The sequence below is a fragment of the Tigriopus californicus genome, chromosome 2 (assembly GCF_007210705.1).
Source record: "Tigriopus californicus strain San Diego chromosome 2, Tcal_SD_v2.1, whole genome shotgun sequence".
Classification (NCBI taxonomy): Eukaryota; Metazoa; Arthropoda; class Copepoda; order Harpacticoida; family Harpacticidae; genus Tigriopus; species Tigriopus californicus.
The window spans coordinates 7,997,977-8,015,423 of record NC_081441.1 but is presented as its reverse complement, the minus strand read 5'-3'; the positions used below and the strand labels follow the sequence as shown (position 1 = coordinate 8,015,423).

Genomic DNA, 17,447 nt, shown 5'->3' with positions numbered 1-17,447 from the left:
GTACCTACAGTGTATTCATTTGCAATGGTATTCGTGCTTTAGATCAAAATCGCTTACTCAGTTCAATTGCTTTGCTTTAGATGAGCGAGTAATTTTGCCCTAAAAAGATTGGTACTTTTTGGGAAAAGCTGTAACGGAAAATGACTGTAAGAAGTAGTGCTGGGGTGAGTCCGGCAAAAGTCGGACTCGTACGAGTCCATTGACCTTTTGACTTTTTGCCGGACTCGCCGAGTCTTTTATTGTATGGTCCGTTTTAGTAAAAAGACCCTCGAGATTCTAAGAAGAAATGAAAATTATATTTTTTACGAGACCGGACTCGAGTCCTTTCTAAACGACTCGAGTCCAGTATATTTTAGAGCTGTGCATCGGATCCGACAGGGTCTCCGAATCCGATACGAAGAGATTTTTTGTGATCCGAATCCGAGAGCTTTCTCCAATCCGAACGAATCAATTTTTTTTCGGATCCGAATCTGAATCTGAATCCGAGATATATTCGCTTAATCCGACTATAATCCGAAATTATTTAGCAAAATCTGATTTATTCATCCAATTGAATTTCAAAGAACTCATTCAACCTCTAAAAGTGCTTTTTTGCCGCCTAAACGTTTTAAAACGATGAGATTAAGTGGAGTTGTCGTAGTCAAAATTTAATTTTCCAGTTGCAATAATGCCATAATTTTTTGTAACACCAATAGAATAGCATAACTTGTCTTCGCTTCAATTGTAGTAGTATTGAATATAATTCTGTTATGAAAATGGTTCAACAATTTTTAATATACAGGCTTGATATTCTAATTTCCTTTTTCCCAATATTGGCTGTATGGACAGTAAATATCATGACCCTTTTCTTATTTTCTGAAAATTTTTGGTTTCTTGATTTGTGTTGGATTGCCACACAATTGTGATAATCTTTAAGATAGCAGGTCTGTTCACAGATTTTAGTTTTAATGTCCTTTGATTTACCTCACATTTTGAGGGTTGTAAAAGAAACCATTCTCAAAACAAATTTACATTTATTTAGTTAATCTTGCAATTTTGGACTTGGATCGGATTTGAACCCAATCTGATTTTTTCCATTCCCCAATCCGAATCTGAAAGAAATGTTCAATCCGACCGAATCTGAAAACTTTTTTCCAATCCGAATCCGACTCCGAATCCGAAAATTGTTGGTCAATCCGATCCAAATCCAATGCAGAGCTTTAGTATATGTCCAGTACATATGAAGCTGAAACTGTTATTTATAATTAATAGTGATGTGATTGTAAATTACAATCAGTCATATTCTATTACAATTGGCCAGTTTTAAGCGGTTTAACGTATCTGATTGAGTATTCTTGAGTATACTCAAAATAAATATACTGAAGTATCCCATAGTATAGGTATACTATACTCTCTGATGTAGATAACAATTCGCCTAATGAAAAAATAGGTCCAAGATTGGACCATTGAAAGCTATTCACCCTGTTCTGCGATCCGGTAAGCGATTGTCCTTTGCAGTATTGCTTCCATCTAAGGGCAATTTGAGGCTTTTTCTAGCTCACCATCTAGCAACTTACCCTGCCTCAAACTATCTAAATCGAATTTCTTGAGCTGATAAACCTACAAATCCTCCGCATAAATGGACGTCAGATGGATGGAGAAAGTGTCATCAATAGTCATGTTAAACGAAAGAAAGCAAATAGGTTTAGTAATTGTCAGGCACACTGTCACGTTATTCAGGTGTTTGCCCAGTATGTTTCTCTGATTTAGTTGGTATGGTCTATGAATGAGAGCTTTGGTTTATCGAATTGTCATTGGTTTAAGGTTTTTCTCCTAGAGTTGTATTTTGACCATGGAAAAGAGTACCTGGCTCGACATGTGGAATTCGACCTGGTTCCTCTGGGTCCCCGCCACCAATCCGACATACTGTGATACGTTTTGACGGGCAAATCCGCGTTCAGCATTTGACACAACTGACAAATGCCTTCAGACAATTGAAGTTTATGGACTACCGAATAATAATCCATCCACCAAAAGTAAGACAAATACTGTTCTCGATTTTCATCCAAGTACATGAGATATTTGGCCAATTCTCGAGGAGAGGGGAAATCTAGTACGTTGATGAAGGAATGAGGAGGAGCCACTCGGGTGTAGTTACCCCCCCCCAAAACGATTGGCAAGATCCCTTGACTGATTCGTTTGAAGAACTTTTCGGTGATGTAATCAGTGCAGAAGCTGTTCTCAAAGGATAAGTAGAACTTGAATTGAGAGAGAACTTGGTCAATGCGAGGTCGCACCATCGTACACTTTCCATAAATGGATACATTGATGTACTTGGACAGTTCGGCGGCATATTTATCTCGTTCGGAAGCAGCATTGCAATGGGATACATACCAAAGCACTTGGTTGGGCCTCTTAGCCATCTGTAAAAACTCAGTAGGTCGTTTGGCGAGAGTAGCTTGGAATTCGGCATAATTGAAAGCCCTCCATGTTTTCTCATTTTGGATGGATTCCTGAACATCGCCTTTGGGGACAAACAAGCCATACGGAATGGGGATGTCACTATCCATGCGATAAGTCATGGTCCAATTGAAAAAGTCTGTAATCGTGAGAGTGAAGCCTGGGATCATCTCGAAATACAAACAAGTAAGCCCTCTCTTGTACGTAAGTGGGGTCAGTTAACAGAACGTCTCATCAAAATGGTCTAGTATGAACTGAACGTTCGTACCTATTTATGGCGCTCAATTTTGCAGGTAAAAGTTTGAAGAGTTTGGATCATGATAGTTCCAAAGCGTTGGATTTCAAAGTGGCGGCATGCGCTCCCTGCTTGATCTCCCTTCACTATAGGACCCAAAACAAAAGTGCTTGCCTCAGTGTCTCCAAGTGACTGACAAAAAGGCGTCAAAGAGCTGATTCATCAGCTGTTCTATGGTTGTGGTATAAACGTAATAAATTTCAAAGAATATAACAAAGGAGAGTAACAATTTTTCCCCGTAAATTTATGGAAGAGAAGCAAAAAATAGTCTACGTCTACATTATATTGCTGTGGCTCCTCAGCCAAAGCTGGTTGCAAATTGGAGTATTGACAGGGGATCAAAAATATGATCGACAATGATCTCGCTTTCATTCTGAGCGACAGAAGGAATGACTTGCCATCTTGCAATTTTGTCCCATTAATTTAATTTTCCGACATAAAATTCCAGGGGCATTCACCATGCAGGCAATCGCTTCTCAGAATGTTACATTTTGATGAACTGCCCATGTATATTTGAAGTGTACATAAATTAATGAATAAAGGGTTTAGGGAGATGGTTATAGCACATTTGACTAATGCGTGACCGTGTTGATCTCGGGTTCATGGGTTCGATCCCAGGTCTCCCCCCACACCCAAACCCTGCTTTTCTAGTGGATATTTGCCTCAAATGGCAACCCTTGAACCCAGAATGGGCCCCAAATCGCCGTGTGCAGCTCTAATTGAATTGATATTCATGTACCACTTATATATCCAATGAGACATGCTTCTCGCAATAAATCCATTTTTTTAAACAACAACAACAACAATTAATATTTCCCCCCTTCCCCGAAAGTAAGTGTAGCATTTTTTTACCACCAGGGCTAGAAAGGAGTTGTGAAACCATGAGTTCCTTTCATGAGGACCTGCTCTTCGTTCCATTTATGAGAGTGCACCCAAAAGCTCCTGATTTTCGTTAACAATGTCGTATTACCTTGTAATTTGTGATAATTAGCGTAATCGTGCATTGGGCTCTCCTGCATCATCATGACATAACGTTGACTGGATTTCCGTTGCTTTTGATCCGGAATGATGTTGGGATCACTGAAGTTGTATAATCGCTTATAAAAAAGAACGGCATCGAACTCGGCAATGGTCCCAAACTTGGTCTTGTTGCTGGTAATGTAACAATTGGTCACCCTGCAACCCTGCTGTTGAAATAATTCTGGTCCGCCTTGACCAAACTTCCAATCCCATTGTTCGAAAAAGTGGTTGAAATAGAGTAGCTTCTTGACGGGCAACGACTCATTTCTGGTGGCCTTAGAAGCAGAGATCTCACTGGTTGACGTAAGATTTGCTAATTTTGCCGATTCCATAGAGAGCCCCCATTCAAGGCCTTTTCCCACCTCTAGTTGTTCGAGTCTCCCTTGAATTGGATTGAGATTGCTCGCCAACTTCACATAAGAGTAATCAAAACTGACTGAAAGAAATATCACTGGAAGGAGGCCTGCAAAAAACAAAAGTGGACTTTTTAAGCCTCAAGAGCCTGAGATATTTCGGAGGATGAGTTGGCTTGAGTATATGTGCTGCAGATTGAAGAAGTTCGACTTGTAAGTCCCGGAACATTATTGAACGAGGCGAAAAATGAATAACAAATGTGTATGAACTTGTCTTGGGATTTGTCACCAGGGGGCGATTTTGTAAGAGATAGGTAAAAAGAATGTCTTGGCCAGAGAAGGTAAACATCGAGTTAACAATTTGTTAGGAATGGATCAATGAGAAAGTGTAACCTATCCACATGATCCCTAAAAAAGCAACATAGCATTGGATTGGCTCAAAGATTGAATAATCCCAACAAATAGAAATCAAAGGCTACTCTTAGTTGCCATAACTACAGAGTCAATTCTGTCAAGCATTCAGCCATCTCTAAAAATCAGTGTTATTCGCGGTTCTAGAAATTGGCACGATTTTGCAATTGATTAAGCACTAATCTGAAAGTCCAAAATCTTACCGAAGATGAAAAATCCAATGAATATATATCTTTTCTCTATATTCACCCCAAGAAGCAGCATGATTTTCAAAGCACCTTCTGTGACGTGAGGAGATGGGTGTGAGTTAATGCATACCCAAAGTTATGATAGATATCCCAACATAACAATTCACCGGGAAGAGCACACAAGCTTTAAAGATTGTACATATAGACACTGCTAGACCTTGGTACGCTTTAAGTGAATGTCAAGTCACTTACAAAGATTGGTTAGTATCAGATAAATCTACTTCCAATGAGAGCCCCCATTTAATGCTGAACCTCGGAGTCCTTCAAAACTGATAATGAGTGACTATGTGCCTCAATGATGGCCACGGGGCAGAAATATTGGCCACATGTTATGAATTTTTCAACATAACAGCTGGTTTGCCCACATGGCAAGAACGAGACCTATTTCTACTTGCACACTCTTAACATAGTATTCATATAGGCAATACCTGAGATGTAACAATGATATTCAACACCGATAAACTGCGAATCAACCAATATCAATGTCATTAGCCAGACTAAGAACGAAGGACAAAGACACATGCCAGTAACATAGTACCCCTTACGTAGACCGGATTTGACCATGGTAGGGTTGAAATTGGATTGGTTCAAAGTTTTCGCATCCGAGGCCCAGACAAGAAGTGTACCTCCCAAGGGACCTATGGGTATTAGACCGAACTCACCTTGTATTCGAAGCAAGATAGAGAACCGCACAAAGGGATGGCTTTAAGGCTAGAGATGAGATAACCGCATTGGGAAGCAACCACTGCTCTTACAACTCGTCACAGACCTTTTGACAACGCAATTTTGGCCTCTGGTGGAGCACAAAACTAAATACGAAAAATTCATTTTTCAACCTTCAAATATGACAGTGGCTAAACAATACCCACGTCAAAAAATCATGTTTAAAAGGAAAGGGCTGAGTCTTTGGCTCGAAGTCAGGACAACGACAAATTTGACTCTCGTCTCGTTGAGTAAAAAAATGCCAAGAATGGGATTGGTTGAATTTGAATCAACGAGTGTAGCGAGCCTCACACGCACATTGAACGATCGGATTAGATGCAATCGCCTTGACATAACGCCCTAGAATGCCTCCAAGGCTGAATAACACAAGTGTAGACGAAATAAAGTCGGTCTCTTGTGGGTGAGAAAGATAAGACTTTTCACCTGCGAGGAATTTATCGTGGTATTGGGCATGATTGCTTCATTCGTCAATTACTTGAAGAAATGTAGATTGAGTCAAATTGACAGAGCCAAGAGCATAAAAAGATGAAGTTAATGTTTTATATCTATCCAGCCTTCACAATAGCAGGGTTAAGTTCTTATTTGACTCAAAACTGGGAGTTTGGCGAGACAGAGCATACTTAATCATCTTCTTCAGAAAAGAACATGAAACGTAGAATTTGTATTTCGCTTTGATATGGTTTTTAGATTAGAAGAGAATGAAAGGATTGTAGGTAAGTGATTCAATTACCCTTTCAGGTTAGTTCGAACAAAGAAGTTCACATATCTTCTTTCTCGGTTTCCCTCGTTGTTAGGTTTGCCTCTTTCCAATATTTGGAGGGAGTACGCAGGTCTTGATCCGCCAGTAGGTTTTAAATTAGATTTGGACCATCTATTTTTCAAAAATCCATATTCAAGGGCTAGTCACATCTGTCAACTCTTTCTTGGATCAAACTTGATATGAACATAAAGTTAATGAGAAGTATGAATCTTTCATCTTAAAGTGTCGGGGATTGAATTCCTAGTAGAAGTGGTAAGGAAGTTCTCAAAAAGAGACAAAATCTCATTTTTTTGTTTCTTTTTTGCAAGATCGAAATGCTTTGATTTGCAGCGGATGATAAGGGTCTCTTTGTTTTACGTCTGGAAAAGAGAGGACAGAAACTTGGCCAAAAAAGTTCTGGAGTCTTAATTTGTCCAGGAAAATCCCCGTGAAAAAAGGTCCCTCTTGTTTGGGAGACTTCATATTTCCGAGTGCCAAAAACCTTATGTCCTATAAATTCGGACGATTTGGAACATCTTGCGCGATCATCATCGTGATCATCCAATTGCAAACGACACCAACATTTGCTAATAAAGTGACCTTTCTCTTCGATTCGATATGGGACAAAACAACTTAAAGTCACCGGTAAATTGGGTTCAATGGATGCTACCTAAAATCTTAAGCATCTTTAGCATTTGGATATTTTTTGCCCGGCCTGAGGTACTACTCAATAACTAAAATATAATTCACTTCGACTGCGGTGTTTGTAAAGGCCCAACTAACAAAAGGTCTTCTTATTTCCTGGTAAAGTAAAAACATCCTTTTTTTAACTCGTTAAATCGGCCTCCAACAACCTTTTTCCCCAAGGGTAAACTTATGCATTGCGATGTCTGGTATTGGATCTCACCATTTTCGTTGAATTAAAGCAGAATGGTGCACAATTGTTCTCCACTGTCTCACTTGGTGTTTGGTGTTGCTTCTAGTCTCAAAATATTTCTCAGACCCTGGCAAACATGCTTCAAAGGACGTTGAGAAAGGTAGAGTTTAGTCTTGACTCAACAGATATTCCCGTATGGAACATACAGTAACACAATCCATCGAAACCAGGATATTGTTGCATTCAGGTCTGAGTCTAAAGAGTGCCACCCACATCTTGCACCAAACACTCTTTTCGCCAACTCTGGTTCGATGCCAAAGCCCTGTCTGAATCCAAACTCCAACTGAAGGGACTTCCGTCCTTTCTGTGGAAAATTCGCCCAGCCAACGATCTTGAAACCTTGGAACACCTTCAAAAATGTTCCTGCTTATCTTTTTTTTTTTTCATGGAGGTCTGTCTTGGGTGGGTCGAGCCAAAGATCGAGGACGAACGGAATGTGTGGGAAGTCTGNGTCTAAAGAGTGCCACCCACATCTTGCACCAAACACTCTTTTCGCCAACTCTGGTTCGATGCCAAAGCCCTGTCTGAATCCAAACTCCAAATGAAGGGACTTCCGTCCTTTCTGTGGAAAATTCGCCCAGCCAACGATCTTGAAACCTTGGAACACCTTCAAACATGTTCCTGCTTATCTTTTTTTTTCATGGAGATCTGTCTTGGGTGGGTCGAGCCAAAGATCGAGGACGAACGGAATGTGTGGGAAGTCTGAAAAGGGTGCTACTAATGTGATGAAATAAATTACTTCGAGAGGAAGGCGTAAGGGGAAACTTTAAACACCATTCATTAGTTTGCTGAGTTCCGTAATGTGGTCCACAATTCAAGTGGCTCCAACGCTTGACTGCTCGCAAAGGACGTTGCACAATGTTAACACCGCGGCTGAAAAGAAGATCAAGGCTCTACTACTATGGACTCATAGAATAAACAATGGTGCATTATACGCGTATTAGCACCAAAATGAGATCAGATTTGTCGCAATGGCTTGCACAGATTCATATACTATGCAAGAGGTCGCCAGTTCGATACCCTTCCCCGACTCCTGGACGTGATTTCTGATCTCCCGGTGGAAAGCCAATGTGATACAAAGCTTGAATTTACCTAATAGAATATTTGATGGGTCAATGTGATAGCTGGGTTTGGTGGCCAGGCGCGACTTTTAAGGCTGTGATAGCAGTTGGATGAGTTTGGCCCTTTCCTTGCAATTCGTTCAATGACATTTGCCAGGAAATTCATCCCAAAAATTTCAAAGTTTGCGCTCCATAATGAATGCAAATGCTCTTCATGACACTATCCAGACACACAAAATGAAGGAAAGTAACTGGGCAAGCACGTGGCCAAGGTCGATGTCCCTAAATGGCACACTATGCGCCCTGACAACGCAAAAGGAATGAGAATTGTTGCCAATGGAGTGGAATTTTAGAATTATGACTAAAGTATGACAAAGTGGACTGAAAGACAGTAACACTGAGCATTGTAAATAAATGCTTTTTACAAGACGAGCGCCAAATCAATTGCGAATGGAGCTGCTGAGAACGCCGGGAAGAAATGATTCATATATTTTTTTCGTATTGACCGTCTAATTACATCAATTTTAATGAATTCTTAGAAAAAACGGGTAATCTATTTGAGTCCATCCCAAGCCACAGGACTGGAAACAAAAGGGGTTCCTCTCAGTACCCCATCCAGTTTTCGGCGTTCTTCAATGACACTCGCGCTCTACTTTGCTATTTTCGGCAAGTGCGCACGACCTTTTTACATTCACCTTTTATAAAATTCATTATTAAGATGATTCTCTATCTTTTGGCCATAGTTTACAGGATTTTGGACCACGCCAATGCCAGGAAAGACCCAGCTGAATCAAAACATCAAATCAATCAAATTATGGAGAGTTTGAGTGATGCTATGGAGGCCTTTATTGAAAAAAAACCTAATGAGTCAGTATGAGTATGTCTAGGATTGATCTCTACGCGTCTGATGGAACCGTCAGAAGCAGGGTATCCCCAAGGGAACTGTCGGAGGTAGTGCAAATCACCTGTTTACTTTTGCGCTCTACGTCGCTCTAAGGCTTATCAGTAGCGACCTTCATGTTTCTCTTAAGTACTCGCCTACATTGGCATTTAAATACGGCCCAGATGAAAAGCTATCAGTTATTCGCTCCCGGTGTGCTTTACAGCTCCTTTTGCAATTAATTTGGCGGGCGCCTCGTATCATATCTGTTTGCACATGACACAAACTATGGAAAAACAGTGTTTTCGACGTCGGATGGGACCTCTTTGATAATGGGAATAGAGGGGTTCCCGCTTCACGTGACAGATGTGTTAACTTACCCTTGGGAATGCACGGGGGTTCGTCACACAAGCCTTTTCTTAATTACTATAAGAAAGGTTGGACTTGTTTATAGAATATAAAGCATGTAAAATTCCCTTCCGAAATATGATTATCCTTACCGATTTCCAAGAGCCCCTTTGAAATCGTCATGGAACTGTGATTGGAGTGCTAGTCCCCTTAAATCTATAAAAATAATTATGTCATTTTTCATTACCAATATCGAGTTGAGATTACGAAAAGCTCAAGAATTATTCCGACTTATTTGATCTCAGTGATGGAATCACTCGCATTTCTAATTGGAATTGAGCAGATGTTTCAATGGGCCATCATCCCTTTTCCGCACTTAGTTTTAGATCAAATTTCGTTGAAAACAAGCCAATTGCTTCGCCACAAGCTGAGGGGTGCAACTTCAATCAATCCAACCATACTGACTTATATTTGTAGCTACCAATGAAGGATTCATGTATCACAGGATGTTTAATTATTCACAACCAATCCTTGACTTTTTTACATGATAAGAAGCTTCGAAGGGTCATAAATCAAATCCGATCTAAGGCCATCTTTTGCACTACGATGGAAATCCAAGATTGAATTCGGTTTTAGGATCAAAATGAGACCACTTTCATCCTTCAAATTGAACTATCGGTACAATTTCATGTCGAAAACGGATTCAATTCAGAGGGCAGAACCATTTTGTTTTTTTCCAGCAAGACGAAAAAAATGATTGAAACAGCCGGAAACTTCAGTGAATTCCGTCCTGAAATCAAACTGATTTATTTCTTGGGGATCAATCCCTATTCTAAAGAGATTTTGATTTGTTTTTTTTTTAATTAAGACCTCTTTGAGGTAAGTGGATATGACAATAGCAATCAATAACTGTGCTTACAATCGAATGATATTGCAATATGTATGGACATAACCTCCGGCCTGGACTCTTTTGTCTCGTTTGGACTTGAATGGTCCAATCATGGTAGTATCGCATGATTGAGGTTGGTGGTTTGGTGGGTTCAAACAAAATATATCACGAAATTGCCTCGAGGCCTTTAAGTACTCGTATAATTAATGGTGTTCTTCGTTCAAAGTTTCCTGGTCATAGAGAACTTTTAGAAGTTGGTCCACTCATTCGTCCAAAAGTACTTCACGATCCAAAACTGCCTCGGCCTCAATCTGGGGATATTAGCAGACGAGGGGATTGTTGAATATGGTGTCTAGGCAAACTCAATCGTCATAATCATGATTTTGATGAGGCCGATTGTTGTCCAAAGTCCAATCATGTGGATGTGGCCATTTTGCATCTTTGCTTGCCATTGGACATACACTTGCAACTTAAAATGAAACGAGCGATCAATGCCACTAACTAGATCCTTATCAGTTTCTCAAAACCTCAAAACAACTGTATATACGATATGGATGGATAAGGTGGATAGAACGGATGAAAATCGGACCTCTATGTTTTCATTGAGTAATGTTAGTTGTTTTGGGCAACAATGTTAAATCGTTTTGTTGATGTACAGTAAGTAGATAAATAAGATGAATCCTAAAGATTCAATCCCAAGATATAATTCTGGTGAATGACCGCAGGGCTCAAACATGAAGTTCTTTCGTAGTGTAAAGTGTTCCTAAGTAAGGAACCATCCAGGGTGGAAAGCAGTTATGAGGCACTTTGAATGCCCTTTCACGAATTATCTCGACACACAGATTTGCTTGATCATATTGAATCTAGAGTTTTCACTCAGAGGGATTGTTGCCATATCATAAATGATGATTTTTATTTATATATTTTCGACGCCTGAAGACAATTCCAGGAGTCCCAAAAACTGTTCTTCATTCTTAAGGGATTCGCGGTTCTTGTATTTATCTCTCCACTTTGGAACGCTTCGAGGATGGACAAAGAGGGCCTTCCCCGCCTCCCTCGACCTCTTGACGGCCTTCAGCAAGCCCATAACCTTGACTTTGGCATTAAGACTGCACTCGCTTCTCACTTGACATTTTCGGGCATGAACTTTTCCCTCACTTCATCCTCAAGCCTAATAATCAAATTGAAGCTAAAATTGGATCAAATGCGCTTTGATTATAGATTTTTTTGATAGTTCATTGGAATATGAAAATTCAATTTCATTAAGTCAATCTTCAGAAGGCACCAAAGGTGGCCATTAACTTATTTCCACCTTGTACAGTACTGTGCGAGAGTAACAGACAATATTGAGGTCCTTTCAGTTAAACATACAGAACACATCGGCCTTAGTTGTTTGATAATTTTCCTACACATAGAAAATCAAGGAAAAAAGCAAACGTTTAAAGACACCCAAGTAAGCCTTTGTTCTATTAGATAGGCTTGCAATTCAAATATTTCGCTTTTCTTCTTTTGCAATCTACCAAAGTTGCGATTCCCACCCAAAAGTATACTTGTAGATCTCGTCATTCCACTGAACATTTGCCAACGAATCGTCGCGTCAACGACAATAATAAAGGTTGTTCGGGGAATGGGTTCTCTTTTCTCCTCGAGCCAAGTTTTCACAAATGGTGCGTTTTGGCATGTGGTTGGTTTCCATTCAAATGCGGCAGAAACGCTGAATTTCAATTTACCGGAATTAGGTTCTAGATGGGACATTGGAGACCATAAAGCTCGATTTTTTAAATTTGAGCCACAAATTCTGCACTTATTCCTGATTCAGTTAAATAAAAAACAACAACAATTTGTTCGGATCGATGGAATGGTAAGGGCCGTTGAACAGAACCAGAAATTTGGCATGTGAAGTTGATCTACAATAGAAGACTCCTTATCAAATTGCACGTCTGAAAATTCGATAGATTCAACCATTTTTAGATGGATATGCTCATTTTCAATCATAAGCAACAACAAACAATAAGTTATTCTTTCCAAATCAAATGACTGGTTTGTCAATCAGGATTTTCGAAGACTTAACTTGCTCTCAAGAGGCACATTAGATCTCTGCAGCTACTGCAATTGACCCTAAACTTGGGCTGCGACCAATCTCATAAAGTCATGGATGCTTTTGAATTCTTTATACCAGTACGACCTTTTGCAACCCTTCTGATCCTGCATCTATTGTCAAATTTCAAGACATAAACGTTTTATTGATTTTTAATGCTTCTTTTTGCTGAGCCCTTTGTAAATCCTTTTTGGGATTTTACACATTTGGGAGCAAAGACTTGAAAGTAGTATACCTTCTATGCTTCAATGTTTTCGGATCGTTACGTTTTCCGACGGAGCATTGAACAGCTGGGGTAGTGGGTAAAATCGTGCCCTAGATTTCATAGAATATTTCTTTAGAAGGCCAACCATTTACATTAATTCAGGCAAATGGAAACCTTCACCTCTGTCAAAAGGTTCTAATAAATGTTATTGATTAAATGTTTTTTTGCTTTTGGCTTATTTTTGACATAATTTGGCATGTTCTCGCTCTTTTCAAATGGTATTCTGTCTTTCTCTGAGCTCAGGCACATGGCAGCACTGACTTCAACAGTCACGCAGTTTACTGCAAACCTGCAAAGGCGTTTCTCGGAAGAAATGATGCCCAGGATGAGATTGTGACAAGCTGAAAAGCAGTCATCCACGGGCAGGGCAGAAATGTTGACAAGAAGTAAATGACAGAGTAAGACATTCTTCAACAATAATGTGGCCTTAGGTGGTATTCATCCTATGATAACGCATCAAGTAGAACAGAATAGGATCAACACAAGAATTCCTTTGGCACAAAAGCACATTGTTTGCACCGCGCCCTAAAAACAAAGGGAAAGTGTGACCAATTATAGTAGAGGATATTTCAAGCTGCTGGCAGCATTGTAAAATGAAAACCATTATGGTATTTTGACAAGGTAAAAATCTGCATTTTTTCATAAAAAGTTATTTCAAAAACATTGCATCTAATACTACGGACTCATCGCTGAGCCTTTTTGCAGGGAAGCAAGTAATTGGTGGGACGAAAACCTATCCAAGAAGAGAGGCTTCATTATTTCAAACTTATTGATCAAACGTAACCGCCGCTTTAGTTCAAAATTTAATGGGCAACACGGTAACAAAAGTGAATTAATCTGTTGCATTGTAATTGGTATCCTTTTTTCTCATTGTGAGGGAATGACTTACTACCTGGCCAGTTTTTGAAGACAGATCATTGGTAGATTCGCTTTCATACTCCACCTAATATGTTCAGACTAAATTTGTGACGAAAGGATAGCTCATGATACGTTCCATTTAAGGCAATACGAAATACCCAGGGACGATTTGGTGAAGGTCACACCAACTCCCCTGTACTGCACAGCCTCTCACGAGCTTGGCCTTCACAGATGGCAACAATGCAATGCAGTCAGTCTTTGTAATTAGATCCCAACAGCAAATGAGGCAGACAGACATGGAACATTCTGGTAATCGGGAAATAATGATTATTGTGTTGATCTTCTAGGGCATGATGAACTTGACGGACACAACGATGGAAACATCAACTGTTGCCTACCCTTGTCATGGAGCGACACAGGAAGAGATCGACCTCTACGATGACCTTGTGTACTGGTCAGACGGCATTGGTCAGATCATTATCGGTTGCACGGGGATCATTGGAAATTGCATGGCTGTGCCTATCCTGATCTCACGCAAGCTCAACTCCATCTTCAACCGGATATTGGTGTTTTTAGCCATTTTCGACAACATATTCATTTTTTGTGCCGTCTTGGAGGGCATCAGGTTAGTTGACCGCGTTATCTCTTGCACACTTCTTTTGCAAGTCGTATTTGTGTCGGGCATTTTAATTGCCTGTTACAATTCTATCGGTGAATGAAGGCCAGGGATGCCAGTTTTTGTGGCTGAGACTGCCAACTCGTAAGATATCAAGCTTAATTAGAAAAATGCTGATTGTAACTCGACAATGCCAGAATAATGCTACTTACTCAAGATAATCAAAGGCTTTATGTTAGCTCATATTCGTTAACGTTTGGCACTATTTGATGAGGGTTTGTCGAGGACAGTAATTAAATGCAGTTGGGGTGCTAGGGTCGGAGGGGTAACCTTGCCCGGCAAGCGAAGCTAGCCATCACATCATCCGTATAAAGTTCCGATAGGCAGTGTCGTAGTCCGTATCAGATTGGTTCTCCGTCTATGGGCGTGGTTAGCGTCTAAAAGTTTCCTTGAGAAAGGTCGAGGAGGAGAATCGAACCGGGTACCTCTCTCATGTTTAGGAAACTGCGCTAACCTCTACAGAACGTCTCCTCCCTAAGGGAGGGTTACTTCCGGCGCCGGGGTTTGAACCCACGACACCTAGGGAGAGGATTCTTGTCTTGTTCAAACTGCCTCTTAGACCGCTCGGCTACACCACCTCCTTTAAAATGTCCTTCTATTCCAATCAGAAATATACATTTCTTCGTTTTTGTCACTTGATATATATTTGTATGCAACACACTCTATTCATTGACATGGGCAAGTGTTGCAGTAAATATCGAGCTAAAAAATCCATATTCGTTTTTATTTTTCGATTTCGACGCTGAATACTTTTTCACTCTTTTCGAGACTGATTAGATTTATCCAAATTTCAGTAAAAGGCTCGACTGCACTTGGACTCGAGTCTAGGCTTACTCTAGCACTACCAATCATGGGATTTGAACGTGGCACTATTTGGGGATGCCTGATTGGGCTCAATCCACTTCTAAAATGAACCTTAAGGTTTAGTTGTTTTGATTCAAAGAAATTAAACGCTTTTATGACAGTACTTCAATTGCTCATAGCGACACTTGAAACATTTTGCTTGTTCCTGTTATAAAGTATGTCCCTCAAGGGACTCACTTTATGGTTATAGTGTAGTAATTTCATGGAATGGCAAAAGTTCCAATAAAAGAACAACTCCATGCACCACCAAAGTTGTTTTGCTCGTGAGAATTTTCCAGCTTTTCTAACCTGGCTTTTTCAGCATATTAGATAATGAAAAATACTAAAAGTGAAAAAAAATATAAGATGGTAGCCATGCAAATGTTGCTAGTTTGGTGCTAGAAAGTCAACTAATCAATCAAACATTTAAAGCATTGTTACAAATTATATAAATCTCTAAAGCAATGACATTTGACCTGTCCAGGTGCCTTGATGGAGGTAGTCATTTTGAAATCTTAGGCAGTCAAAATCTGAATGTCAGTGTGGAACTCTTGAATCTTTGGATTGGGGTGTCAAAGTGGAATCATTGAAAGGAAAGCCAAGATGGCTTTAAAACTGGCCTGTCTGACTGACTCACAATGCACTCTCCTGGGCTTGCTTGCTTTGTTGCGAAATTTCACGTACTTAAGTTTGAACCCTTTTTTTGTCTCCATCTAGTGGTGAACTTATGGAAATGGGATCAAAGAACTTAATCATTATAAATAGCGAAGATGTAGGTACTTGATCTAATACGTAATTTGATATTCCCTTTACTTCACATCTTAATTGGCCCTTTTGTGATCATTGACTTGCACGAAAGGCTGCGTAGGAGTTGAAGGTCATGATGGCTTGTACTAGCCTGTTTGGTAATTGGACCCACGTAATGAGAGTGATTGATAAATCCCTCGTTTGCCTCATGGTCAATCGCAGTCATTCTTCTTGATCTTGAATAAGATCCATAATAATAGCCCCACGAGTTTAGCTCGACGAGACAACGTCTAACCAGACCTTGAAGCCATACCATCAAAACATTATCTGCATCCGGAAAAAGACGAAGTGCATGAAATCCAGAGTAAAGAAAACATAGCAGCCTTTAGGATGCCTGCATAATTGGATTCTCTTTTTTGTCAAGCCAGATCTTACAACTCGCTGACCTCTGACAACGAATGTAAAGTGATTAAGGGCAATAATGCCTGCACTTTCTGACTAAGATTAACAAGGAAAATTGTGCAAGCAACAAATTACGCTAAGCAACAGGATTCGTTACAGCATTTGGGCTAGAGGCAAACTTTTATCGTGAGTTTCTGGGGACGTCGTGTTATGTTTGATCCACAATTTTTACAGGTTTGGTTGATTTTTGTCGTTGATTTTGATTTTATGGTAATCCATAAATTTATTTCGTTCATTGTATTGGTAAATCAAGTCTTCTCTGTCATAAGTCTGGAATTTCTGTCCGACTTGGGTTTTTAATACGTTATGGAAGTTCCAAAATGTAATGGAAACAAAATCTGGAAGTACGTACAGTAAACATCTGAACGGACATTTGTTCTATCCGTTTTCATTAAATGTTTGCACTATAAGGCAAGTTTCTCGGAGTTCGGCGCTTACACGTTTTTCAGTATGAAAATAACCTGACCTGATTGGTGAGTAAGGGGATGCTCATTCTGAGTACCGCCCAAGCCTTAACTCCGAGTTATGAGCGTTTAAAAACAGGCCTTTAGACAGAAAGTAACTTTGAACTCCATTTTAAATCCTAAAACTATTTGCTCTTGTACCCTTCAAATTACTGGTTCGTGCTTGGCCCAGACGATTTTGTCAGTCTATTTGCTGATGGGGTTGTTTTGTGTAGGTTTAAGAATATTTTATTAGACATATTTGGGGTTTCAATTTAGAAACTTAGAAGCCCTTAGATGTCAGGATTGCTTCGATCGTGTAATCCAAGTCCAAGAATCTTAGTGGTATCTAATTATTTAATTTAAAAAAAATGCTGGAATACGAGCTGTAATGGGGAAGTACCACTTCAAATAGCGTCCAAGTTCTCCGTATTCCGTGTCATTTAGTGGGCCTGAGGATGGCTGAAATATGAAAATCGAATCGATGAATTACATGACTAACGTGGAATGATGTCATCGGGAAGCTATGTTTGAATAGGGAGGGGCCAAACGTGAAAATAAAACCACCAATTGCGAATATTATTTGACCTCATCGTGGTTTTGTTTTTGATTGTTCTCATTTGAAACACAGTTTCCTTTACTTGAACCCCCTATCAAATGGTGGTTCGAGCCAAGAAAGCAATCGTCTGACTCTGGAAAATAATAGTGCATG

The 17,447-nt window shown here is 39.9% G+C and overlaps 2 protein-coding genes across 2 annotated transcripts in view; one reads left to right on the top strand and one right to left on the bottom strand.

Annotated features, from left to right (window-relative positions):
- Positions 1-1,653: 1,653 nt before the first annotated feature.
- LOC131891164 (alpha-(1,3)-fucosyltransferase C-like) lies at positions 1,654-4,212 on the bottom strand. Its single transcript, XM_059240693.1, has 2 exons — positions 3,705-4,212; positions 1,654-2,578 (listed from the first exon to the last, which is right to left on the bottom strand). The coding sequence occupies exons 1-2, from the start codon at positions 4,084-4,086 to the stop codon at positions 1,791-1,793; spliced, it is 1,170 nt and encodes a 389-aa protein (XP_059096676.1). The 5' UTR covers positions 4,087-4,212; the 3' UTR covers positions 1,654-1,790.
- LOC131891155 (probable G-protein coupled receptor frpr-1) overlaps positions 1,883-17,447 on the top strand; it is a gene marked incomplete in the record, with an annotated part of 37,249 nt that continues 21,684 nt past the window's right edge. Inside the window, 2 exon segments of the mRNA XM_059240682.1 lie at positions 1,883-2,015; positions 13,912-14,189. Of these exon segments, the coding sequence (XP_059096665.1) occupies positions 1,983-2,015; positions 13,912-14,189 (311 nt within the window).